We start from the raw sequence: 26,790 nt of genomic DNA, 5'->3' as shown, positions 1-26,790 counted from the left end.
GTCTCAGGTGGAAGCTCAAGTCATCAGGGAAGCCCTCTCGCTTTATACATACAACTAGCCTGGCTGATAAATAGCCTCTAGGGAACTGCTAGCTCCATGTATAATAAAGCTTGGAGATCAAAGGGCTTCCTCCTATGATGTATTCAGCACAGCTTGTGGGTTGAGTCAGCACGTTCCAGGTACATGGGACTAGGATCAAAGAACGTGTGGGTGTTGAGAGGCTCTGCCCTTTCCTCAAGTCCCTCTGAATCTGATAGCCCTCCATTCTTACCTGGAAAGCACCTGCTTTTCCCTTCATCTCTTTCTTCCCCCCTTGATCCTCTGTGCTCTGCTGAACCCAGTAGTGGTTGTGATACTTTATACCCTTTTTCATAGTCACATACTTTAATCACCGTGCAAATTATGGCTTTGACTAGACACATAAAAAAGGCAAAAACTCCCCAGTCTTTATTTAGGGTCCAGTCCTGCAAGTTGCTCAGGGCACTCAGAACCTCACTGGATCAGACCTTATGGTTCTGTGTAGCACCCAGTTTTCTGAATTTCAAACGGCTCGGGTGTTTCCATATTCCAATTTTACCATACACCCAGATCATGGAATTGGAGAAAATCCATGTAAATAACTAGGATTAGTACAAGGAATATACAGTGCACTTGGTATCAGAGACAGTTATATATGACACAAGGAGCAAAGCCAATTGTCTGTGACACATAGTTGTTATATCCTACAGAGAAAGGAAGATGTTTGGATGGCATTTCTATTCAAGCAGAGCTAAAGACATTTTGGTGCCTTGTTTCAAAAGCACAACTTTAAATCTTTATTTCCTCAGTGTCATAGACTCATAGATGTTAATGCCAGAAGGGCCTGTCGTGATCATCTAGTTTGACCTCCTGCACATCACAGGACACAGAACCTCGCCCACCCACTTCTGTAATAGACCCCAACCTCTGGCTGAGTTACTGAAGTCCTCAAATTTTGATTTTAAGACTTGAAATTACAGAGAATCCACCACTGATTCTAATTCAAACCAGCAAGTGAGCCATGCCTCATGTTGAACAGTAAGGCAAACCCCCCCAAAAAACAACAACCCAGGATCTCTGCCACTCTGACCTGGAGCAAAATTTCTTCCTGACCCCAAGTATGGTGTTCAGTTAGACCCTAAGTATGTGGGCTAAGCTGGGAAAGAATTCTTTATACTAACAAAGAGCCCTCCCTCTTCAGCATCCCATCTTCAGCTATTGGAGATATTCACTAATAGCAGTCGCAGATGGGCCATATGCCACTGTAGGACACCTTATCATACCATCCCCTCGATAAACATATCAAGTTCAGTCTTGAAACAAGTCATTTTCCCCTCCCTCCCCCCCCGCACCCGACTACTTCCCTTGGAAGGCTGTTCCTGAACTTCATTCATATGATTATCTAATTTCAGGCCTTAACTTGCTGATAGGCAGTTTATATCCATTTGTTCTTGTGCCCACATTGGCCCTTAACTTAAAGAACTCCTCTCCATCCCTGGTGTTTGTCCCTCTGATGTATTTATAGAGAGCAATCATATCTCCCCTCAACTTTCATTTTGTTAAGTTAAACAAGCCAAGCTTCTTAAATCTTCTCTCATAAGGCAGGTTCTCCATTCCTCTGATCATCCTAGTAGCCTATCTCTGCACCTGTTCTAATGTGAATTCATCTTTCTTAAACATGGGAGACCAGAATGGCCCACAGTATTCCAGATGAGGTCTCACCAGCATGTTGTACAATGGAAATAACACTCTCCTGTCTCTACTGGAAATACCTTGCTGATGCATCCTAGGACTGCATTAGCCTTTTTACACAACCGCATCACATGGGTAGCTCATAGTCATTTTATGATCAACCAGCAGACCCAGGTCTTTCTCCTCCTCTGTCACTTCCAACTGGTAAGTCTCCAGTTTACAGAAAAAATTCTTATTGTTGGTCCCAAAGTGCATGACCTTACACTTTGAACTACTACATTTCATCCCATTTCTATTACTCAAGTTTTCAAGGTAATCCAGATCTTCTTGTACAATATTCCTGTCTTCATCCACAATGGCAATACCTCCCAACTTGGTGTAATTTGCAAATTTTATTAACACATTCCCACTTTTTATGCCAACGTCATTGAGGTAAGGTTAAATAAGATTGGTTCCAAGACCGATCCTTGAGGAACTCCATTTGTAACCTTGCTTCAGCCTGACAGTTCACCTTTCAGTATGCCCCGTTGTAGTCTTCCCTTTATCCAGACCGTTACTCACCTTTCAATTCTTGTATTAATCCCCAGCTTCTTCAAATTAATGAAAATTTCCCCAAGTGTAACTGTATCAAATGCTTTATTGAAATCAAGTTACATTATATCTACTGCATTTCCTTTGTCTAGAAAATAACTATCTTCTCAAAGGAAGAATTCAGGTTTGGTCTAGCATGATCTGCCTTTTGTAAAACCATGTAAAACCATGTTGTATTTTATCCCTATTGCCATTTATCTTTTAAGCCTTTAATTACTCTCTCTTTCAAAATTTGTTCTAGGATGGTTGTTCCCAAACATTTTCCCTGCATGACCCCATTTTCGGATATATTGCTTCATAGAATCATAGAATCATAGAATATCAGGGTTGGAAGGGACCTCAGGAGGTCATCTAGTCCAACTCCCTGCTCAAAGCAGGACCAATCCCCAACTAAAGCATCCCAGCCAGGGCTTTGTCAAGCCTGACCTTAAAAACTTCTAAGGAAGGAGATTCCATCACCTCCCTAGGTAACACATTCCAGTGCTTCATCACCCTCCTAGTGAAATTTTTTTCCTAATATCCAACCTAAACCTCCCCCACTGCAACTTGAGACCATTATTCCTCGTTCTGTCATCCACTACCACTGAGAACAGTCTAGATCAATCCTCTTTGGAACCCCCTGTTGAAAGCAGCTATCAAATCCTCCTCATTCTTCTCTTCTGCAGACTAAACAATCCCAGTTCCCTCAGCCTCTCCTCATAAGTCATGTGTTCCAGCCCCCTAATCATTTTTGTTGCCCTCCGCTGGACGTTTTCCAATTTTTCCACATCCTTCTTGTAGTGTGAGACCCAAAACTGGACACAGTACTCCAGATGATGCCTCACCAATGTCAAATAGAGGGTAACGATCACGTCCCTCGATCTGCTGGCAATTCTCCTACTTATACATCCCAAAATGCCATTGGATCTTCTTGGCAACAAGTGCACACTGCTGACTCATATCCAGCTTCTCGTCCACTGTAACCCCTAGGTCCTTTTCTGCAGAACTGCTGTCGAGCCATTCGGTCCCTAGTCTGTAGCGGTGCATGGGATTCTCCTGTCCTAAGTTCAGGACTCTGCATTTGTCCTTGTTGAACCTCATCAAATTTCTTTTGGCCCAATCCTCTAATTTGTCTAGGTTCCTCTGCATCCTATCCCTTCCCTCCAGCGTATCTACCTCTCCTCCCAGTTTAGTGTCATCTGCAAACTTGCTGAGGGTGCAATCCATGCCATCCTCCAGATCATTAATGAAGATATTGAACAAAACCAGCCCCAGGACCAACCCTTGGGGCACTCCACTTGATACCTGCTGCCAACTAGACATGAAGCCATTGATCACTACCCGTTGAGCCCGACAATCTAGCCAGCTTTCTATCCACCTTATAGTCCATTCATCCAGCCCATACTTCTTTAACTTGCTGGCAAGAATACTGTGGGAAACCGTGTCAAAAGCTTTGCTAAAGTCAAGGAATAACACGTCCACTGCTTTCCCCTCATCCACAGAGCCAGTTATCTCATCACAGAAGGCAATTAGATTAGTCAGGCATGACTTGCCCTTGGTGAATCCATGCTGACTGTTCCTGATCACTTTCCTCTCCTCTAAGTGTTTCAGAATTGATTCTTTAAAGACCTGCTCCATGATTTTTCCAGGTACTGAGGTGAGGCTGACTGGCCTGTAGTTCCCCAGATCCTCTTTCTTCCCTTTTTTAAAGATGGGCACTACATTAGCCTTTTTCCAGTTGTCCGGGACCTCCCTCGATCACCATGAGTTTTCAAAGATAATGGCCAATGGCTCTGCAATCACATCCGCCAATTCCTTTAGCATTTTTGGATGCAGCGCATCCGGCCCCATGGACTTGTGCACGTCCAGCTTTTCTAAATAGTCCTGAACCACTTCTTTCTCCACAGAGGACTGGTCGCCTCCTCCCCATGCTGTGCTGCCCAGTGCAGTGGTCTGACCTTGTTCGTGAAGACAGAGGCAAAAAAAGCTTTGAGTACATTAGCTTTTTCCACATTCTCTGTCACTAGGTTGCCTCCCTCATTCAGTAAGGGGCCCGCACTTTCCTTGGCTTTCTTCTTCTGTTGCCAACATATCTGAAGAAACCCTTCCTGTTACTCTTAACATCTCTTGCTAGCTACAACTTCAAGTGTGATTTGGCCTTCCTGATTTCACTCTTGCATGCCTGAGCAATATTTTTATACTCTTCCCTGGTCATTTCTCCAATCTTCCACTTCTTGTAAACTTCTTTTTTGTGTTTAGGATCAGCAAGGATTTCACTGTTAAGCGAAGCTGGTCACCTGCCATATTTACTATTCTTTCTACACATTGGGATGGTTTGTCCCTGTGACCAGAATAAGGATTCTTTAAAATACAGCCAGCTCTCCTGGACTCCTTTCCCCTCATGTTATTCTCCCAGGGGATCCTGCCCATCAGTTCCCTGAGGGAGTCAAAGTCTGCTTTTCTGAAGTCTAGGGTCTGTATTCTGCTGCTCTCCTTTCTTCCTTGTGTCAGGATCCTGAATTCGACCATCTCATGGTCACTGCCTCCCAGGTTCCCATCCACTTTTGCTTCCCCTACTAATTCTTCCCCGTTTGTGAGCAGCAGGTCAAGAAGAGCTGTGCCCCTAGTTGGTTTCTCCAGCACTTGCACCAGGAAATTGTCCTCTACACTTTCCAAAAACTTCCTGGATTGTCTGTGCACCACTGTATTGCTCTCCCAGCAGATATCAGGGTGATTGAAGTCTCCCATGAGAACCAGGGCCTGCGATCTAGTAACTTCCGTTAGTTGCCGGATACAAACTGGATACAATTAACTTAGGCTTGAATAAAGACTGGGAGTGGATGTGTCATTACACAAAGTAAAACTATTTCCCCTTGTTTATTTCCCCTCCTACTGTTCTTGTAAAGTGCTGGAAAAGGCCCACCTTGATTATCACTACAAAAGGTTCCCCCCTGTCCCCCCAACCCTGCTCTCCTGCCGGTAATAGTTCACCTTTCCTGGTCACTCTTGTTACAGTCTGTATGGTAACACCATTGTTTCATGTTCTCTGTGTATATAAAATCTCCCCACTATATTTTCCACTGTATGCATCCGATGAAGTGAGCTGTAGCTCATGAAAGCTTATGCTCTAATAAATTGGTTAGTCTCTAAGGTGCCACAAGTACTCCTTTTCTTTTTACAGATACAGACTAACATAGCTGCTACTCTGAAACCAGAAATTATCTGGGGCCCCTAGTTTGGTCCAAACAGGCTGTTTGAGTCTGGGTTCCACCTCATATGTGGTCATTTCTATTTCCATATTCTTGTTCTCAGGTGTCACTCCAGCACTGCCCCCAAGCTTCTCATTACCCTTATTAAAAACTTAGGCAAAGCATTTAGGTGTGGGCCATACCTAAATTATCTTTAATCTCCACCATGTCTTCAATGTTTAGCAGTCCCACTTCTTCCTTCCTGCTTTCTTTTTACTTAGCTAGCTAAATAACCTTTCTTATTTGTTTTAATTTCCTTTGCAAGGTCCACCTCTGCTTGGCTTTTGGCAGTTCTCACTTTATCCATCCAATTTCTGATCTCCACCAGGTAGCTTTCCTTGTTCATCCATTGCTTCTTCCATTCCTTGTAGGCTTTCTGCTTTCTCTTAATCACCTGTTTGAGATGCTTGGCCATCCATTTCAAAATATTTGAAATTTTATTTCATTTTTAGCTCTAATGGTCTTGAAAGGTAATATGCACTCAACAATGAATGGTGAATTTTGCCTCATGTCTCACATTTTGAATTAAAGCATCATTTTGGCTTGGATTTTGGAAACTGAGAAAAAAAAGGTTTCCTCTTTCGTTTTCACTATTTTCCTGATCTCTCCCTTTTATACCCTTTCAAAAGGGAGGAAAGATAAAATGTATGAGAAAGTAGGGTGACAATTACTCCTTGTATTATGCCTTTACTGTATTCCAAGTTAAAAACTGTGAAAACATTTCTTCAAGATTTGTTTGTGAAAAAAATTATTTGACATATTTTGGTTTTTCACCCTTTTCCAGTTGGTAATAAATATGTAAAAAATGTTATTCCCCCTATTTTCCATTACTTTCTAAAACTCCTCCTCCAACCCCAACAAATTTGGATTTTTCTCTACTTTCTTTCACTTTTGTACCTTTCCTACAATTTTTCCATTGGAAAGCAGAGAGAAAAGAAAAAAAAGGCAGAGAAAAGTTGGGAAAGTACCAATAGTGCAATAAAACAAAGAGAGGATACTGACATAATTCAATTTCCAAAACCAGAAATAAACCCTGACATTTGAAGTCAAATCCTTGAAATATAAAAAATATTGAAAATCTCCATTTCACATTAAACTTTTTCATCATTCCATTTTGTAAATTTTCCATGAGACAATGGAAATTATTTAGTAAAAAACAAAGAGATTTTCCCATTAAACATTGCATAGTCAACATAAGCACTGTTTTCAGTGGGAAAAGAGTTTGGTTGACACATTTTGACCAGCTCTAAGTATAGTTTCCTTCCCCGTCTCAGTCTGAGCTAATATTTTTGGCCAGGCTGGAGCTATATTCTGACATTCTAGCTCTACAAGGTGGCTGTTCATGTATGTATGTATGTAATGTAATGAATTTTAGTGGTAGTGTGGGAACTCCTAGCATTACCAGGAAGGGCTGGGTTAAAAACATTGACATTCTTGATAATTACTCTGCAATTATTTTCATCTACTTGCAAATGTTTGTAAGTGATATGCTAAGAGAGACACAAGGATGATTTGGCTGAAGAGAGGAATTGCCACCACAGCTATTTTTGCAATTACACTGCAAATCTGAAAACGTTCCCTGTAGATTAACTTCCATGGATCTGAACACCGAGCATGGATTCATTGCAGAAATTATGTCCAGCAACACACAGGCAGGAATACTTAACTTCATCTCCCAGCTGGGAACAGGAAAACGATTTAGGGTGAACTTAACAGAAGTTTATGGATGGATTTTAATACCTCCATGAGAATAGCTGGAGTCCAAGGGCACGGACATGTCAGAACCATAGAAGACCATCACCATGGTGATGTGTGAGGTGCATCTGGAGAAGGCCTAGGAGCTCCCCTCAGCTGGACAGATCCACAAGATGGCCATTAGGATGAATGCTTAAGAGACCAAGATCAAGGAGAACTGAGTCAGGAGCAGTATCAACCCCTCAGTGAAATTTACCACCTCACTAACCCATGTGTCCATGCAGGCCAGCATCAAAATGGCCAGCTCCTCAAAGAAGAAGTAGTTGATCTTGTTCAGGCTGCAATAGACTAGACCCATGGTGTGAAACTGATGTACCTTGTGGCAAAGAAGAAGCCTCATGTCCATGAGCCAGTTGCCATCCTGGCTTAGATCAGCCTGCTCTTAATAAGGGTGCAGCACAGAGAGTGGCAATTAGCTGAGTACCAGCTGTAGGCCATCATGGCATGGAGGGCAGACTCGGTTATCCTCAGGAAGAGGAAGATGTACATCTGGCTGATGCAGCCAGCATAGGAGATACTCTTCCTCCTGGAGAGGAGGTAGAGCAGTATCTGGAGCATAGTGGTAATGGTGTAGCTGATGTTCAGGAATGACTGGTTAGCCACGAAGAAGTATGTGGAGATGGGAGTCACATACTGAGGCGAGTCCCAAGGAAGTTCATAGATACTAAGGTCAGAAGGGACCATTATGATCATCTAGTCTGACCTCCTGCACAATGCAGGCCACAGAATCTCACCCACCCACTCCTGAAAAACGTCACCTATGTCTGAGCTATTGAAGTTCTCAAATCGTGGTTTAAAGACTTCAAGAGCAGAGAATCCTCCAGCAAGTGACCTGTGCCCCATGCTACAGAGGAAGGCGAAAAACCTCCAGGGCCTCTTCCAATCTGCCCTGGAGGAAAATTCCTTCCCGACCCCAAATATGGCGATCAGCTAAACCCTGGGCATATGGACAAGATTCTCCAGCCACATACTACAGAAAATTCTTTCCTGAAGTTCTCCAGGTTGATGGCCTGGAAGTCCACAAACAGCAGCAGCTCCATCTTCCTATAGACGGAGAGAATCCCAGAAGGCTAAAATCTGACATGGAGCTTCTGCACTTGGAGCTGGCCTCCGGGCAGGGTCTATATGGCCATGCAGAAGGACATGGAAAGCCATACTTAGCCTTCAACGGGCCATATTGTCCCTGCAGCTAAGTTTCGCTTGTCTGGGAACTCCAGGACAGGGGATGAATGTCTCTGGCTGAACTCCTTTTTTTTGTACTCCCCAGAATAGGTGGGGTGAGCATTTGCAAGAACCTATTGACGAGGTCCATGGGTGGTGGGTGATGCTTCCCTTTGGGGAGGCTTGCCCCCCTGACTCATCTCTTCTGGCTGAGGCCCTGCCCCATCTCACTACTCTTAGCCCCCCCTTTCCCCTAGCGCTCGGAGCAGGGGGCATGAGAGCTTGGCTTCAGCTGGGGTCAAGCTCTCAGCCTCAGCTAGGACCATGGCAGAGCTCTCTGCCCTGGCTGGGGCTCCCCCATTTTGCCCACGGCCCCGTCCATGGCCCTACCTCATTCTGCCCCTTCCCCTGCAGCCCCGCCATGGTTCTGCCCCCACTCTGCCTCTCCCACTCAAGGCCCCTCCCCTGCATGCTCCTTCCCCGCTACCCCTCTGCTGTGGCCCCCAGAGCAAAAAAGCTCTGTGCCCCCGCCGTGGCTCTGAAGCCATGGCAGGGAGTGAGATCTCCTCCAGCCCCAGGGCTATGGTGGGGGAGATTTTTCAGGAGGCTCCAAATTCGCCATTGCTCCTCCCTGCCCTCTGGTGGCATGGGGTTTGGAAAAGCTTAGCCTCCCCGGCCCCCATTATGTGCTGCCCGTGACAAGGTCCCTCTATCTATTTGCCAAGGGGCCTTTTGCAAGAGTCTCTACTGGTGTAAGCATAAATCGGGGTCAACTTTTATAAATTTGCCAGGTACCAGTTCGATTTTAAAGCCCAAAATTAACAAATAACATTTGCCTATTTTTGGTAAATATTATAGTTTGTATGTGTATGAAATTTAATAAAGCCACCCCAACTCCAGGGATGGTTACCTTACTAATTGTAATGATAGGATCACCTCAGGTCAACTTTAACCTTGGACAGTTTTTCTCAAATCAGGACATTTTGCTATTCTTAAGCAAGCAAACAGTTTTATTAATTCACCATCAAGTCTATGAGTATACAGTCAACAGTTTAAAGAAGGCTTGTAGATTAAGTTTGGATGCTAGCAGTTCCAGGCACGTAATGAATACAACATACAGTTGCGAAAGCAATTGACATAGGCTAATGCTGGGGCCAAGCACAGAACAATCAAATTGTCTACAGTTCTTTCTCACAACAGTTACTTTATAATGTTCAGTTATCAATTCTTTAGGACTTCGAATACAGTTAATGTATATAATATAACTCCTAAGGGAATTAAAGTTGCACTTTATCTCCTGCTTTTGATGAATGTGCTTAATTGCTGCTAATTAGTTTGAGAGGGACTAGTTTAAAACATCAGAAGAAATCATATAAAAGTAGACCTACATGGGAATAGAATTTTCCATTTCATAATAAATCTTGTAAGAGTTCAGAAAAGATAGGTGGTCTTCCTGGCTGCCCAGGGGGCTCCCACGCAGCCAGCCATACAGGCTGCTTCAGAACCAGGAGTCCCTGAGACCCTGACAGCTCACCTACCATTTAGCTGCCTGGTGAGCTAGCTTTTAACCTATGTGTCTGCTGTCATAGAAAATGGTAATGGAATTAATAAATTCCTGCAGAACATTGGCGCTGACTCTGTGGGTGCTCTGGGGCTCAGCACCCAATGTCAGCCCTGCCGATCAGCTCCTCCCCCTCCCCCTAGTGCCTCCTGCCCACAGACAACCCAACCAATCAGCTCCTCCCCCTCCCTCCCACCACCTCCCTTCTGCTGTGATCAGGTGTTCAGCAGCGTGCAGAAGGCACTGGGGGGAGGTGGAGGAGCAAGGGCATGGCACGCTCAGGGGAGGGGGTAGAATGGGGTGGGAAGAGGTGGGGCAAGGGTGGAGTCTGGAGAGTGGTGGTCAAGCACCTCCAGGCAAATGAGGAAGCCAGCGCTTATGCTACAGAACATCTTGGTTCCTTTGAACCAGCATTTTCTGATAGAACTCTGTGCTGACCTACCCTACCTAAAAGTTATTCTTTGAGATTTCCATTCAGCCCACCAGTTTGGACATGTAAAGAATAAACCAGCATCTAGCATTATTCAATCAAAATCCTAAAATTCAGTTCTTCTCGGGGTAGTTCGCGAGCACAGACTCAGTGCAGCTAACTTTACAGGTACTTATATTTAATAAAGCAAAGAGAAATACAGTCTCTTGCCACTTCCTCTTAGTCCTGGTAACTGTGAGACGAGGAGAGAGGTTGTTCACACTGGCTTGTCTGAATTATCCAGTCACATTTTTGGGGATGAGCAGCTCTTTGGTGTATTCAGGAACTCAGACGTTCCACTCAATGGTCTCATGTTTCATACCCTTTCCTGCAGTCTTTGGAGAATGGTTATCGTCTTATTTTTATATTAAACTTACCATTGTTCTCTCACATTCCTGCTCCTCCAGTTTCTCTGCTACTTCCTTCCATAGCCAGAAGAAAGCATTCATGGCACTTATTGGATTTTTTTCTTGTCAGATAATTTTTTTAGGTTTTATTCATTTCAGAGATTGTATTTCTCTATTAGCCCCCATTATTAATTAGAATTTCCCCTTTTAAGTAATTCCTCTTAATAGTCGAAAGCTATACATATTAAGTATTTACAGCTTTCACTGTTTGCTTTTTTTCTTCTTCCATACAATTCATAGACAAGTTTTTTACATTCTTTGATTATATTTGATACATTTCATTTCACCTTCTCTTGGGGTTTACAACAAAATAAGAGACATACTATTGGAGGAATAAAACAGATTAGGCACATGTAGAGAGATGGTATATCAGATTCATAAGGCAGACATGAGTACAAGTTTTTTGGGTTTAATTTGTGGTGAAAGGCAGGTGGTTCATATTCTGGGGGTATCAAGACCTTCATCCTTCGGTTTCTTGGGGATGAACAGCAAGGGTTTTTGTTTTTTGTTTTGTTTTCTCTAGTTAGTTCAGTCATGCAGTTTCCACTCAGATATCTGGGACTTGATTCAATCAGTGGATGCAACGGGCCACTCTGTTTAGGAAATAAGGGTTTTACCCTTATTTTTCAATCTTCCAGGAGGATGCTTCAGCTAGCAATTTCAAATTTGGGGGATTCCTTAGACAATGCGATTCATACCTTGGGATGTGGATTGATATTCTCCTATAGTTTTAATTTTCTAGCTAGAGTTAGAAGTGGCGAGGCATGATTTTGGGGTAAACAGAGGTGTGTGCAAAATTTCCTGTGTCATTGAGAGGAAAATGGATTTGGATTTTACCCTTGCAAACTACAATGGCATGTAGTTATTAACAATCTATCCAAGGAATAGTCAACATCTATATACATCACACCAGCTTCCATCCAAGTAGACCATGGAATGACCACAACTGTAATCAAGGCTCAGGATGAGCTAAATGGCTTCCTGCTATGCACCGCATATCACCGATGGACAGATTGTGTCTTTGAGGCACAGACCTGAAGACCTGTGTCTTTGAGGCAGACCTGTGTCTTTGAGGCAGACCTATCTATCCCATCTCAAGAGGAGCTTTACAAGACAATTTTTTTCTCAGAGATCTTCAACGCCCTCCACCCATTTGGAGATGAAGACTGTTCTGTGCAGCCATTCACTTCTGCACCTTGGGGAGTGCCAGAGTGGTTGATAGGATCTGCAAGGGTGCTGGAATTGTGGCTAGCTCCAGAAGCGGGAGGCAGAACAACCACAGTTTCCATGCAACCTAGCCAGGAGGTTAGAATGTGATTCAGATTATGTGCCTGATCAGGGAAATCGGAGGGAGTAGAAACCCCCTTTACACTCCTACATGGGCTACCCAGACCTTGGAGTAGGACACCTAGGAGTAACTGAGGCTACTTGCTCACAAACTGCCTTCCTGGAGCATGGGGGAGTTAGGGGACTGGGCACAACCTGGGTTTCACCTTCTGGTGGCCGAGCACAGTGACTGAGGCAGTACAGCAGTGTGAGTGTAGCAGTCTATTCCTGGTGCAGGAATCTTATGCACCCCCACTTCAGGGCTGCACATAAAGTCACAATCCAGTGATGCCTGGTGATTTGCGGTGCAATTTCTAATTCCTCAGTCAGTACTGATGCGTCCCCAATCACCCTTATTATAATTATTATTACTATTAATTACAATTCATTGTCTTTCAGCTTCTTCTGCTGTCGCCCAGGCAATGCATTGATAGCACCATGGATGTTCCTGGCTGCTCTCACAGCAGATTTCATAGAAGTTTCGATCCAGGCGTGAGGCTGGGCTGTGTGTTCTCCTGAAAAATGGACCCTCCCTTCATTCTGAAACAAAGCCTTGGAGTAGTCAACAAACTGGTACGGGGTGAATGAAACATATCCTCCCATTGAATATTTGTCCAGGCCCCATTTCTTGATCACGTGTTTATTGCAAACCTTCCGGATATAATTCTTGGGCACCTGGTGGATTTCTGCCAGGTCCTCCATCACCACATCAACACACTTTTCGTCATCGAGGGGAACGAAGAATTCAGCATCATCCACCCAGGTGTAGGAAGCCAGGATCGCCCCCGCCCCACTGGGGAAATTGTGGCCGGGGTAGTAGATGACTCTGGAGGGGCGATCAGTGATTGACCTCCCGTTATAGATTCCATCCTTCTCCCAAAATTTTTCAGAACAGATCAAAAAAATCTTAGTGGCTCTTGCGTAGTGAATAGCACGCAGGGCACGGGTCTTTTCAGCAGAAAGAGGTGGAGAAAATTTAATGAGCCGTGTGGCTTTTGCTGTGGCCGTGACAAGGACATAGTCGGCCGTCACAGATAAGGGGAATGAGGTGTGTGGCCTGCGGTAAAACACTTTCACTTGGTCATCATCTTGTAGTATCTTCACTACCGGGGAGTTAAATATAACGCCCCCGTGAATATCCTGGTAGAAAGCCTGCGGAAGCTGATCGAATCCCCCCGTGATCTCATCGAAACTGAAAGAAAGGTGGGGAAAAGATGATAGTCAAACAGTTACACCCTCTGACCACAGTTATCTGAGAGAATGTCACAGGAGTAATAAGCAGAGCTTGCATAATGGGAGAGAGAATCTAGCCCCCAGTGACTGTACAAGTGTTTTATTAGAGCGGAATGGTAGGTCTGCAGTAATTAAGCTTAAGGCCAACTCTCAGTTTAAAGCTTAACTCTTCTAAACACTCTAAAATCCTCATGGTTCTCAGACTGCCTTGGAATTAGGTGTGCCTCATGGGGGTGCTGGGTGGAATTAGTGAACCACGATTTGGGATCATTTGACCAAGGGCTTCCTGAAATACGACACAGCTACGGTCCAATATGCCTATAAACCATACTCGCACTATGGAGTTAATTATTGAATTCCATCAGAACTCATACAGTTAGTAGCTGTGGACACTTTCAGTAACGCCCAGCTCATCTCCTGTGAAAGTGTCCCCAGCCTTTCATGGCTATAGCTCTATAGTAATGAACACCTACCCTCTATGACAATTCAGACCATTAGTGCCTACTTCAGAGAAGGCAGCCAGCTGTACTGCTAGACGGGATGACAAATGGATGAGATAGTAGGAGGTTGACAGACAAATGGATGTATTGAATAATGGATGGATACCTAGACAGGTCCTACCATAGACATATTGTGCTTCCTCTTACAAAGCAAGTAAATAAAGATACTTTTCTACTCACCTCTTCTCAGAGAAGGTGGAAAAGACCATAACAGAGTAAAGAAATGACAAGTGGAATAGACCATCTTCATTCATCACGTCACCAATCATATCAATGGCTCCTCTACTTAAATTTCCTTCTTTAATCAAATACTCCTGGGTGGGGAAGAGCAGAGACGGTGGAAGGCACATGCATATTATATCCCCATTGAGAAATGACAGTCAAAGGGATATTTCATTTCAAATGAACACAGGAATTATTCAACATCCATGAGGCAGGGGAGGTGTCAGACCCATTCACTACCCTCCAGTGTGATTTGTCTTCTTCCTCATTACCAATCATTGGAAGTAAGGCTGATGCTCACATTCAAGACCCGATCCCTCATCCCTTTTGAGTCACTGGGCTAAAGCCTGACCCGAGTGAAGTCAATCAGAGCTTTGCCATTGATTTCAATGGGGCCAGGATTTCACCCAAAGTGTCCCTACCAAGATATCATTGTATTTGATTAAAGAACCATGATCCAGACCAAATCTCCTGTGGGGTGAAAATAATGATGGGCAGGGCCACAGAGGAAGGTTATCTCATTGAAATAACTGTGGACGAAGATTCAAGCCATGGCTACACTTGCAGATGTAGAGCACTTTGAGTTAAATCAGCCTTCAGAGAGCACAGTAGGGAAAGCGCTGCAGTCTGTCCACACTGACAGCTTCAAGCTCACTGGTATGGCCACATTTGTGGCACTTGCAGCGGCATTGGGAGCGGTGCATTGTGGGCAGCTATCCCTGCATGCAAGTGGCAGGTGGGAGGGGAGAGTGTGACAGGGAGTGTGTTGTGTGTATGTGGGGGGGGGGAGAGAGAGTGGGTTTTGGGCGGTCTGAGAGCATGTCAGCTTGCTGTCTTGTAAGTTCAGACAGCAGTAGACCCCCCTCCCCCCACACCTCTCTCTCACACACACAGCATTTCACAGTAATGGTTGCTTTGTCTTGGAGCAGATAAGCAGCCGGCTGCCAGAAATGGAGCTTTCAAAGGGCATTTCCGCATTCCTACAGCTGATTCCAAACAATGACAAGAGTGGCCACTTGACTTAAGGGGATTATGGGATGTTTCCAGAGGCTGATCAGAGCGCAGTAAAGCAACACCTCGTTCACACTGGTGCTGCGGTACTCCAGCGAGGGTGCAGCAAATATCTTGGAGTACCAGCAGCGCTGTAGCCACGGAGTCAGAGTGCTCTACATGCCTTGCCAGTGTGGACGGGTAGTGAGCTAGTGTGCCCAGGGCTCCTTTATTGTGCTGTAACTTGCAAGGATAGCCAAGTCCTCATAGCCGGACATCACACAGTGAGTTGGGGTGGGAAGAAGAGATGCCAAGTTGGTTGCACAGGACTGGAATAGGGTCGTGTCTTCATGACACACACACTGGGAGTATGGGAGCACCGAGACTGCTCACTTTCTATGGGTTGGAGTTTTGGTTAGGGAGAAGCAGAGATAACATGGGTCCACATCTCTGCCCTCCTCCTGCCAGAAAGCAGAGCCAGGAAGACCCAAGGGGGAAATAGGAGGTGTCCCAGGAAGGCCCATGAAGTGAGCGTGTCAACTCTGCCGGGCCATAGATCTTTAGGAGGGTTCTGATGCATTATCTCCTACCATGGACTGTGTGCACCTGGCAAGATCTATCCCACGAGGAGTTACATTGGCTAACGTGATTAAAGATTTAGAAAATTGGCACCTTTAGATTTAAAGATACTGGAATGCCAGCTTCAATTACCTTGGTGGAAAAGGAGTCATATTTCTCTTTCAGAGCACTGCAGTCTGTGGTCACCTGGGGAGCAAACAAGAAAACAGTCATTTGTTTCATGCTGATGGCTTTACCTTTAAAGTTTATTATTTTCCCTGTATGTGACAATGTACTTATAGGCCGTATCCTAGGGCATAGGCACAAAGGGGGCAGGACATGACATGACTGTCCAGGTGAAAGAGCTGTTAACAAAATCTTTTTAATAGTGCTCTTGTTTTCGGCTCCTACAGTTCCCCAGCTGACTGAACTGCTTTCACTGAGACAGTCTAAACAACAAAAATATATAGACTAAATGTAAAATTTTCAAAAGTGACTATAGGGCCTGTCAAGGTTCCTTCCCCACTCTGAACGCTAGGGTACAGATGTGGGGACCTGCATGAAAAACCTCCTAAGCTTATATTTACCAGCTTAGGTCAAAACTTCCCCAAGGTACAAAATATTCCACCCTTTGTCCTTGGATTGGCCACTACCACCACCAAACAAATACTGGTTACTGGAGAAGAGCTGTTTGGAAACGTCTTTCCCCCCAAAATACTTCCCAAAACCTTGCACCCCACTTCCTGGACAAGGTTTGGTAAAAAGCCTCACCAATTTGCCTAGGTGACTACAGACCCAGATCCTTGGATCTTAAGAACAATGAACAATCCTCCCAACACTTGCACCCCCCTTTCCTGGGAAATGTTGGATAAAAAGCCTCACCAATTTGCATAGGTGACCACAGACCCAAACCCTTGGATCTAAGAACAATGAAAAAGCATTCAGTTTTCTTACAAGAAGACTTTTAATAGAAATAGAAGTAAATAGAAGTAAAGAAATCACCTCTGTAAAATCAGGATGGTAGATACCTTACAGGGTAATTAGATTCAAAACATAGAGAATCCCTCTAGGCAAAAACTTAAGTTACAAAAAAGATACACAGACAGAAATAGTTATTCTATTCAGCACAATTCTTTTCTCAGCCATTTAAAGAAATCATAATCTAATACATACCTAGCTAGATTACTTACTAAATGTTCTAAGACTCCATTCCTGGTCTATCCCCGGCAGAAAACCAGCATATAGACAGACAGAGACCCTTTGTTTCTCTCCCTCCTCCCAGCTTTTGAAAGTATCTTGTCTCCTCATTGGTCATTTTGGTCAGGTGCCAGCGAGGTTACCTTTAGCTTCTTAACCCTTTACAGGTGAGAGGAGCTTTCCCCTGGCCAGGAGGGATTTCAAAGGGGTTTACCCTTCCCTTTATATTTATGACAGGGCCTAACTCTCCTTTCCAGAAGTGACTTAGGTACTTAAGGGCCAGATTTTCAAAGGTATTTAGACATCTAAAGATGCAGGTAGGCAGCTACATGGATTTCCAAAGCACCTAAGGGCCTAAATCTCATTGAATATTATGGGCTAGATTCACAATGGGACTTAGGTATTGCAATACTCAGCATCACAATGCCTAACTTTCTGCTGTCTGGAAAACTGCGGGAACACAATGCCTGAGTCATGCGCTCAAGCTCTCTACACCGAATACCGCGGTCTAACCGCTGAAGAATGGAATCCACAAAAGCCAGCACACGGAGCCACCTAAGCCAGCCAATGGGAGACACCAAGGAGAGTGAGGTGTCTTAAGCCTCCTCCTCCCCATTTTAGGGAGTTCAGCACCTATCTCTGCTTGGGATTCTAAGCCGTGAGCTCTTCCCACCCACAGCATTTCTAGCAAGGAGCAGCAGCACTGCCCTCATAGCTTGTACCCCAGTGGTTAGTGGATTTCCACAATGTGGGAGACCACCGGCTCAAGTTCCCCCTCTAGCTGATAAGGAAGAGTCTCGCACCTCCCCCGTGAGTGTTAGACTAGGTTTTTTTCCTATCATGAGCGTCTCATGGGGGCCTCCCTTAGTTTCTCCTGTTAAAGCTGTTCCAGTTTGTATAAATAATCAGTGGAGCAGGGGGATTGGATTCTGGGTCTCCCACATGAATGTCCTACCCACTAGATCAGTGGCTCTTAACCTTTCCAGACTACTGCACCCACACGTGCTGTGGGTGCTGCTGCACCCCCTGGCTTGAAGTGGTTTCCATTATATAGAGGGTTTACAGTTTGGTTCAATGGCTCTCAGCACCCCCACTATACAAATTCATAGAATCATAGAATATCAGGGTTGGAAGGGACCTCATGAGGTCCCAGCAAATTGTCCCAGCAACCCTGATGGTACCCCTTGCAGGAGGCTGATTTGTCTTGCATACCCCCAAGTTTCACCTCACTTGAAAACAACTTGCTTACAAAATCAGGCCTAAAAATGCAAAAGTGTCACAGTATGCTATTACTGAAAAATTGCTGACTTTCTTATTTTTACCCTATAATTATAAAATAAATCAACTGGAATATAAATATTACACTTACATTTCAGTGTGCAGTACATAGAGCTGTATAAACAAGTCATAGTCTGTATGAAATTTTAGTTTGTTCTGTCTTCACTAGTGCTTTTTATGTAGCCTGTTGTAAAACTAGGCAAATATCTAGATGAGTTGATGTACCCTCTGGAAGACCTCTGCTTACCCCCATGAGTACATGTACCTAGGGTGACCAGATAGCAAGTGTGAAAAATTGGGACAGGGGGTGGGGGTAACAGGCACCTGTATAAGACGAAGCTCCAAATATCAGGGCTGTTTCTATAAAATAGAGACATCTGGTCACCCTCCACATACCCCTGGTTGAGAACCACTGCACTAGACTACAGAGTCATTCTCACTGTATCACTCTGGTGGCATCTATGTCCCTTTGTGAATCTAGCCACAGGTGCCTCTCTGCATTCTTTAGACAGTAAATACCTTTGAAAATCTGTCATTTAAGAGTATTTCTACACTGCTATAAAACACCGGCAACTGGCCCGTCTCAGTTCACTCGGGCTCATGGAGTTCAGGCTGCAGGGCTATAAAATTGCAGTGTAGATTTTGGGCAGCCCAAGCCCAAATGTTTACACTGCAATTTTATATACCCATGAGCCCAAGTGAGCAGACACTGGTGTTTTATTGCAGTGTAGACACACCCTAAGTCTCATGCATTCAACTGTAATTTAGCAATTTTGTGTGTGTGTGTAAATCGACAAAGAAAACTAGGGAAACTCTCAGAAGCGAGAAGCTGCCACCTATTCAAATGAACAAATCTCTAACAGTAGTTAACTTCAAATTTTCAACAACCAAACAAATCGGCACCTGGTTAGCCTACCACAGGCATGAGCTGCCACATTGCGAAGACAAGAGGCTGTCCCCTTAATGGTGCTACATTCACCCATGTGTATTGCTAGGACTTCCAAAGGCACGTTCCATGGTTCTTTGTGGTGCAGTAGGCAAAGCCACTTTATATTTCATCCCTGGAACTTGTTTGTCCTCCTGAGCATCGCCACCCAAGGGGAACTGTGGGAAGGCACTGGAGGCCTATCAGCACTCATGGGTTTTATCCTCCATCTTCACTGCACAGAGGGGGGTTACTAGTGCAAGTGAAAGCAAAGTTCAGGGTCCAATGTGCAATGAGTCTGGGCTGAAAAGACCACTAAGTTTGAGGGCCAACACCCAAGTGAGAATCCAGGTTAACTCTTTAGTGAGAACATACCCACAGTTCACGAATCCTTTCCACAACACACATACCTTATCCAGTGTCTGATTATAAAGTTCTCTGGCAGATTTTCCTCTTTCTGTGGGAAGCACGGGGTATTGCAATATATCAGGGTTTCGGTCTACCTCTCCAGCTCTTGCCCTGATGTTGTTAACGAAATACCAGCCCTTGTCATTACTATTATAGAATGGGTTCAGTTTCAGTTTCAGTTTTTTAATAAATTCACGCACAAGCCTAAAGAAAAGGGAAAGAGGGGGGAAAAAAGAGAAAATTTCAAAAATGTGAAAGAAAGTTATATGATTGCGTATGATCCTCTAACATAAATGCCATGATCCTACCTATGTAACTGAAATAATTTGTGTGTAATGACTCCAGACCCACACTTTACCAAAAGTCAATCATGCAGCTAGTGCTGGTCGCTTTTTTTAATTGTGAAAACTTTTGAAATACGGAAGTTATTTCAATTTGGCATCATTCGCATCAGGCTCATTTTCATAAGTTTTTTAATATAAAATATCAAAAAGTGTATTTACTGCAAACCCTGTTTTGCAGAAAATGAAACACGTTGGTAACCATTTCAGTAACGATTGTAAATAAGTTTACAATACAAATTTTAGTGAAATGAAAAATTTTGCTCAAAACTAAAAAAATGTTGAAAATTTGCAAAACAGTTTACATTTGGAAAAATGCCATTTTTTTCCAATGAAAACTACATTTTGCTTGAGAAATTTAGACCTTCTCTCCCAGCATTGTCTGCTCCCTGAACAGTACCATCGACTTCCAGGATAACCGATGAGCAAGCATTACTTCTACTAATTGTAAAATCAGACTTTTCCTTGGTTATTACGAGAGACATGATAGCAAAAGCTGCCCATTCCTAACATTCGTAACAGGAAACAAACAAACAAACAGCCTGGTGATACAGATGCACCTTTAACAATGCTCCTGGTTAGTATAGATGCACAGATTGAATTTAGGGTCCTGTGGATTTAAAACAAAACCCCACTAGTACTTGAGCTAAAGAACCAGATGGAGCTGTCTAAAGGTAGTAGTAGACTCATATAGAGAGCTGATTGGACAAATGGACATTTTATTCTGTGGGAAATGTCAAAATAACAGATTTTGACATTATTTCCATCCCAAACTGGGATGAAAAATGCCGAACCATGTCTCTTCGGAAATGTCAAAACATGTTTGTGTAAGTGGAGTTGTGACCTGGCTCATGGGGTTTCAGGGCCATTCACTCAGATTTGGCCTAACCAGACTCCCGTCATCATGACAGATGGGCCAAACCTGAGTGGCACTGGGATCCCAGAGGTTGCAGTGTCTGGAGCAGGGAGGTGAGCCCAGCCAGCCCCATGGGACAGGAGCTGCTACGTGACCTTTTGAAACATTCAAAGGTGGTCTGGAACTTCAAGGTGCATATACACCTCTTTCCTCTGATAATACACATGGGCGGATTCAGAACCAGATCTCCTCGTATCACAACCACAGCTCTATGATGCTCCTGAAACGAATCCCCAGGCCTCCTCAGCAGGGCCGTCCCTACCAATTATGGTGCCCAAAGAAGCCCGAGCACCTGTTTCCCCACCCTGCCCCCCGCCCCCACCTCGGCAGAGGGTCTGGGTTGCACTCAAGGCCAGTGGGGCCGCAGAGGCAGGAGCTGTGGGGGGCCGCTTTGTGGGGCCTCACAAGCCGAGAGCGGCCCAGGGGATTAGCGGGGGGCCTGGCACTGGGAGCAGGAAGCAGAACAACCTGGGCCCAGCCTGCTCCCCTCCCCCTGCCTCAGCCATGTCACTTGGGGGAGGGGGTTTGGAGGAAGGGGTCCATAAAATTTGAGGCAATTTGGTGCCCCAAATTTTGTGGTGCCCTCCGCAGCTGCTTATTCTGCATCTACCTAAGGATGGGCCTGCTCCTCAGGTCGCAATCACCGCTTTTCCAACCTGCTCCAACATATTCCTCCACCATTACAATACAGCTCCACCTAACACAGTGAATGCAGCTGGCGTGTGTAGGTACTGCCCAGTAAGTATTGCCAGCTCTATCAGGGCTGAGTTACGTTTCCGTGGGCATTTACTTTGAATATTTTCTGGTTTCCAGATGGTTTGAGTTTGGCAGAACTCAATGTTTTGGGAGGGCAAGAGCAATCACAGGGCAACGTCAATGCTGTGTTCACAAGTTTTTTGCTGTTTAATTATAAAACTTATCCTGAGTCCCATTTCTTTCAATAAGCAATATGGGCCCAGAAAATTGGACCTACGTGGTTACCAGCTGGTCGGTCTTGAGTCCCCGACAGTCTGAAACCCTGACTAGCTCCAACTAATAAATATTCAGAAAGCCCTTTGAAAAAATCCATAATACAAAAATAGCACATTTTACAAAGAAGGTATGAAAGGAATCATGGCTGGAAGGTGGCAATTCTGGGCTTTCCATGGGGCCAGAGCAGTGGCAGCTTGGTATCTTATATGATAAGGTCCAAACCTTCCAATATGTGGGGGGTTTTGTAAGCTCAACCTTAACTGTTGATTTCCTGGATTATAAACTGGTGTTGTTTTGCTGACTGAAGTGTTCTAGGTGGAGTTTTGCCCTTCATTTACTGATACATGCTCCCAGTCGTAACTTCACTTTACCTCTCCATTGTGGTGTAGTTGCATAGTCCAAGAACATACCTGGGACCTAATTATGACTCTAATATCCAGTTCCCCATTTGCTGCGGGGATGGGGTGGAGAATTAATCTGGGCCAGCCCTAAACCCTGTGTCTTTTAGGCTGGTTGAGCGACTTCTGACCACCTACTCTCAGCCCACCTATGCAGGAAAAGTGACAACTCCATGGAGATTTCTTTCCCCTCTGCACACAGACTGACAACTTGATGTCATGGAGTAAAGGGGCATTTTAACCTATTCAAATTTGAGCCTTTAATGAGTCCCGCCACCCTCAGGAATTATCATAAAATGTTTTAAAAATAGGGCTTCCCCTATTCTGAACAAGATTGGTGGCTGAGGAGGGATAACAGAATACTACCTGTGATGTGCTGGCAACCGCATGGCTCCCAACTCCACATACCAATCTTGTTCTCTGTGGGTCACGATGCGTCCTCCCAAGCGGTGACTGGCTTCCAGAATGAGAACCTGGGAACAAAACACAAATTATGATTTTCAATCCCTTGCCGGTATCTGGTGACTGTATCAGTGGTTCTCAAACTGGGGGTCATACATACTGGCAGCGGGTATCATAGGCTGGGGAAGGCTGTGCCTCCCCAAACAGCTGGTGTGGTCCCACCCACCATCCACCTCCAGTCCCCCTCTTGCAGTTCCCAGTGCTCTGCCCCAGCCCACGCTGACTGGGACTGAGGTTCTCTGGCCTGCCACGGGGGCTTGGAGCAGCTGGTGCTGGGGCTGACCTGGCTGCCCATTGCTCAGACTGCGCTGTCCAATGCTTTGGGGCTGAGGGTGCTGCTGCATCACCTGGTCGCCCCGGGGCTGCGGTGGGGGTGCTCTGGGCTCCTGCTGGGGAGCAGCACAAAAGGAGAGGGGCAGGGCCTTGGACAGAAGGGGAGGGGCTGGGGGTAGCCTCCCCCAATGGCCAGGTCACTAGCTGCCTCAGGGGGTCGCAAGATGGTTACATGGAGGTTGCAAGCTGTCAGCTCTGTGGGGCCGACAGCCCCAAGTCCCATTAAATTAAATTAACCCCCCATTTTTTATTTATAAGGGGGAGCTCACACTCAGAGTCTTGATGTGCGAAAGGGGTCACAAATACGAAAAGTTTGAAAACCTCTACTGTATATTTCTCTCTTGAACGATAACGATAGATTTTTATTTGTTTGTTTGTCATTTCTATTGCAAACGGTCACCACACAAGGAACACGCTTATTTTATAAAAGTAATTTTGGTCAATTTATGGACACGCTCTGTCCTTGATTTGGGAACCCATGTAAACATGTCCTTAAGATGAATCTGAACTCCATGATCACTTCCTTGTTAGTATAGTGGTGAGTATCCCCGCCTGTCACGCGGGAGACCGGGGTTCGATTCCCCAACGGGGAGGAAAAAGTCCTTTTATCTTCATAAATGATCTGGAGGATGGTGTGGGTTGCACTCTCAGCAAATTTGCGGATGATACTAAACTGGGAGGAGTGGTAGATACGCTGGAGGGGAGGGATAGGATACAGAAGGACCAAGACCAATTGGAAGATTGGGCCAAAAGGAATCTGATGAGGTTCAATAAGGATAAGTGCAGGGTCCTGCACTTAGGACGGAAGAACCCAATGCACAGCTACAGACTAGGGACCGAATGGCTAGGCAGCAGTTCTGCGGAAAAGGACCTAGGGGTGACAGTGGACGAGAAGCTGGATATGAGTCAGCAGTGTGCCCTTGTTGCCAAGAAGGCCAATGGCATTTTGGGATGTATAAGTAGGGGCATAGCGAGCAGATCGAGGGACGTGATCGTTCCCCTCTATTCGACATTGGTGAGGCCTCATCTGGAGTACTGTGTCCAGTTTTGGGCCCCACACTACAAGAAGGATGTGGATAAATTGGAGAGAGTCCAGCGAAGGGCAACAAAAATGATTAGGGGACTGGAACACATGACTTATGAGGAGAGGCTGAGGGAGCTGGGATTGTTTAGCCTTCAGAAGAGAAGAATGAGAGGGGATTTGATAGCTGCTTTCAACTACCTGAAAGGGGGTTCCAAAGAGGATGGCTCTAGACTGTTCTCAATGGTAGCAGATGACAGAACGAGGAGTAATGGTCTCAAGTTGCAGTGGGGGAGGTTTAGATTGGATATTAGGAAAAACTTTTTCACTAAGAGGGTGGTGAAACACTGGAATGCGTTACCTAGGGAGGTGGTAGAATCTCCTTCCTTAGAGGTTTTTAAGGTCAGGCTTGACAAAGCCCTGGCTGGGATTATTTAACTGGGAATTGGTCCTGCTTTGAGCAGGGGGTTGGACTAGATGACCTTCTGGGGTCCCTTCCAACCCTGATATTCTATGATTCTATGATTCTATGATTCCATGGGACTGAAAGATGTGCTTAAAGTTAAGAATGTACTCAACCATTCTTCCTGAATAGAGATATATTCCTGAATTGGGAATCTCAAGAAACAGATTCTAATATGGAAGATGTTATCCTTTCCCATGTATTACAGAAAATCGGTTTTCAGTGAGAGAGTCTTTAATGCAACAACTAAGCCCTTCTAATATAAGTGCCCAAGCGATCTCTGTTGACTTTGCAGCTCTGGGGGCTGTATTTCTTGGGTGATACTGAGAGGGGGAGTAGCGGATATATGGGCTATGGGTAGGGATAATGGATTCCAGTCTTTCTCAAGGCCCACAGGCAAGCCAAGAGAGTAGCACCTTCAATGGAAAAACAATATAAAACAAAACAAAGAAAAAGAGCAAAGGTCAAAGTTAAGGTTGTTGTGAGATAGTTAATATGAATTTTCACATGTATAGAATTTTGTTAGAAAGACATGAACCTTTGAGAATATTCCCTTAACTAATCACCACTTCCATTAAATGTAGCGATTGGGATTTTTTTAACTGCAACATTTTTGGTATTTAAGTTTTCTTATGGTAATATTATTAATACTGTGGCAGCCTTAACTTTAAGTTAATTAACTTTGTTTTCCTGGAAATGGCAATAATAATATACTGCACTATGCTTTCTTGCTTCCTTCCTTTCACAGTTAGTTTACTTAAGTTCACCTTGTTTTATTCTTCAGCATTGTCTATTCTATGAAAAAGAAGTAATAAGACCATTTCAAGGGAGCACTGACCCCCTGGCCTGTCTCTGGCTCCTCTCAGTTAATAGAATTACCCGTGAGCAGTGGGTGAAGCTTCCCCTTGGGGAGGCTGGCCCCCTGCCCCACCTTTTCTGGTTGAGGCCACTCTCCCAGTCACTGCTTTCAGCCCCCACCCCACCCCCTTGCCCCTGTGGCCCTGGCCAGGGCAGGGGGCTGAAAGCTCAGCCTCTCCCACCAACAGCCAGGGGGCAGCTGAGAGCTCGGCCCCAGCCAGGGTCAAGCTCTCAGCCCCAGCCAGGACTGCACCTTCCCCTGCAGCCCCACCCCCACTCTGCACCTCCCCCCCAAGGGCCCACAGCCACTCGTTCCTTTCCCCCCCACCCCCACTGTGACCCTGAGACCAAAAAAACTTGTGCCGCAGCGGGGAGCAAGAGCCTCTCCAGCCCTGGGGTCGTGGTGGGGGAAATTTTTCCAGGGGCCCTAAATTGTTTGGGGGCCCCTGGGCATGGGCCCTGTGGACCCATGTGGGAATCTACCACTGCCCATCCCGTCCCATCCCCCCCGCCCAGTGATGCGAGGTTTGGGGAGTCTTAGCCTCCCACAGCCTCCATTACATGCCGCCCGTGGAATTACCTTACAACCAGCATCTTTCAACAGTTTGGCAGCTGTGAGTCCACTGATTCCTGCCCCAACGATCACCACCTTCTTTGAACGACACCCGTTTTCCAGACCATTTCTGGCAATAGCCACCAGTTCTTCATAGTCTGGGTCAATGAAGCATTCTTCCCACTTCGTCTCTATGCCAGGGAGAATCTGTAAACTTGGGACTAGCACCAGGAGGAAGGTCTGGAGGAGTACTAGAGAGAAAGAGATGGAAAGAAAACAGATGATACAAATGGTGAATTAAACTCATTCTCTTAGACCACAGAGCTCAATAATGTCACTGATATGATCCATCTGAGCTCTAGGGAGAGGCTAAGAGTCTCAGCTGTGGAGCTCAGCTATATTAACAAACAAGGAATTTTATTATGATCAAATGCAGTGTGCATATAAACTGAAAGCAGCGAAGAGAATACTCAGATGCTCACAGTTGTCTTGTAAACTGTAAAATATCACATGGACTATTCAAACCACAATCTACCATGAAGGGTCCCGGCCCCACCCTCTCAGATACACTTAGATCTGTGTGTACCACAGGGATATAACAATCTGGGGGCTGGCCATTCTCCGAGGGAATGGTGCAGGAGAAAATCTTGTACTGTGGACAATTTTCAGAGTAACAGCCATGTTAGTCTGTATTTGCAAAAAGAAAAGGAGTACTTGTGGCACCTTAGAGACTAACAGTCTCTACGTAAAAGAATAAATGGATACAAATCAGATGTCAAGAATTATAACATTCATAAACCAGCCGGAGAACACTTCAATCTCTCTGGTCACGCGATTACAGACATGAAAGTTGTGATATTACAACAGAAAAACTTCAAATCCAGACTCCAGCGAGAGACTGCTGAATTGGAATTCATTTGCAAATTGGATACAATTAACTTAGGCTTGAATAGAG

The 26,790-nt window shown here is 45.0% G+C and overlaps 1 protein-coding gene and 1 non-coding gene across 2 annotated transcripts; one reads left to right on the top strand and one right to left on the bottom strand.

Annotated features, from left to right (window-relative positions):
• Window positions 1–12,585: 12,585 nt before the first annotated feature.
• On the bottom strand, window positions 12,586–26,516 carry LOC140898136 (L-amino-acid oxidase-like). Its single transcript, XM_073311582.1, has 7 exons — window positions 26,489–26,516; window positions 25,863–26,086; window positions 22,512–22,618; window positions 19,521–19,722; window positions 15,864–15,917; window positions 14,121–14,254; window positions 12,586–13,399 (listed from the first exon to the last, which is right to left on the bottom strand). The coding sequence occupies exons 1-7, from the start codon at window positions 26,514–26,516 to the stop codon at window positions 12,586–12,588; spliced, it is 1,563 nt and encodes a 520-aa protein (XP_073167683.1).
• On the top strand, window positions 23,462–23,533 carry TRNAD-GUC (transfer RNA aspartic acid (anticodon GUC)). Its single transcript has one exon. It is a non-coding gene; the product is annotated as a tRNA-Asp (tRNA).
• Window positions 26,517–26,790: the final 274 nt, after the last annotated feature.

The sequence above is a fragment of the Lepidochelys kempii genome, chromosome 14 (genome assembly GCF_965140265.1).
Source record: "Lepidochelys kempii isolate rLepKem1 chromosome 14, rLepKem1.hap2, whole genome shotgun sequence".
NCBI lineage: Eukaryota > Metazoa > Chordata > Testudines > Cheloniidae > Lepidochelys > Lepidochelys kempii.
Note: the sequence above shows the minus strand (reverse complement) of the source record. Positions and strands in the feature narration are given on the sequence as shown.

Coding starts and splice junctions, on each gene's coding strand:
- LOC140898136 (XM_073311582.1), bottom strand. CDS start 26,516: ATGGCTGTTACTCTGAAAATTGTCCACA. Junction 15,918..19,520: donor ATAATCAGACACTGGATAAG/GTATGTGTGTTG, acceptor TTTGCTCCCCAG/GTGACCACAGACTGCAGTGC. Junction 14,255..15,863: donor ATGACTCCTTTTCCACCAAG/GTAATTGAAGCT, acceptor TTCCCCACCCAG/GAGTATTTGATTAAAGAAGG.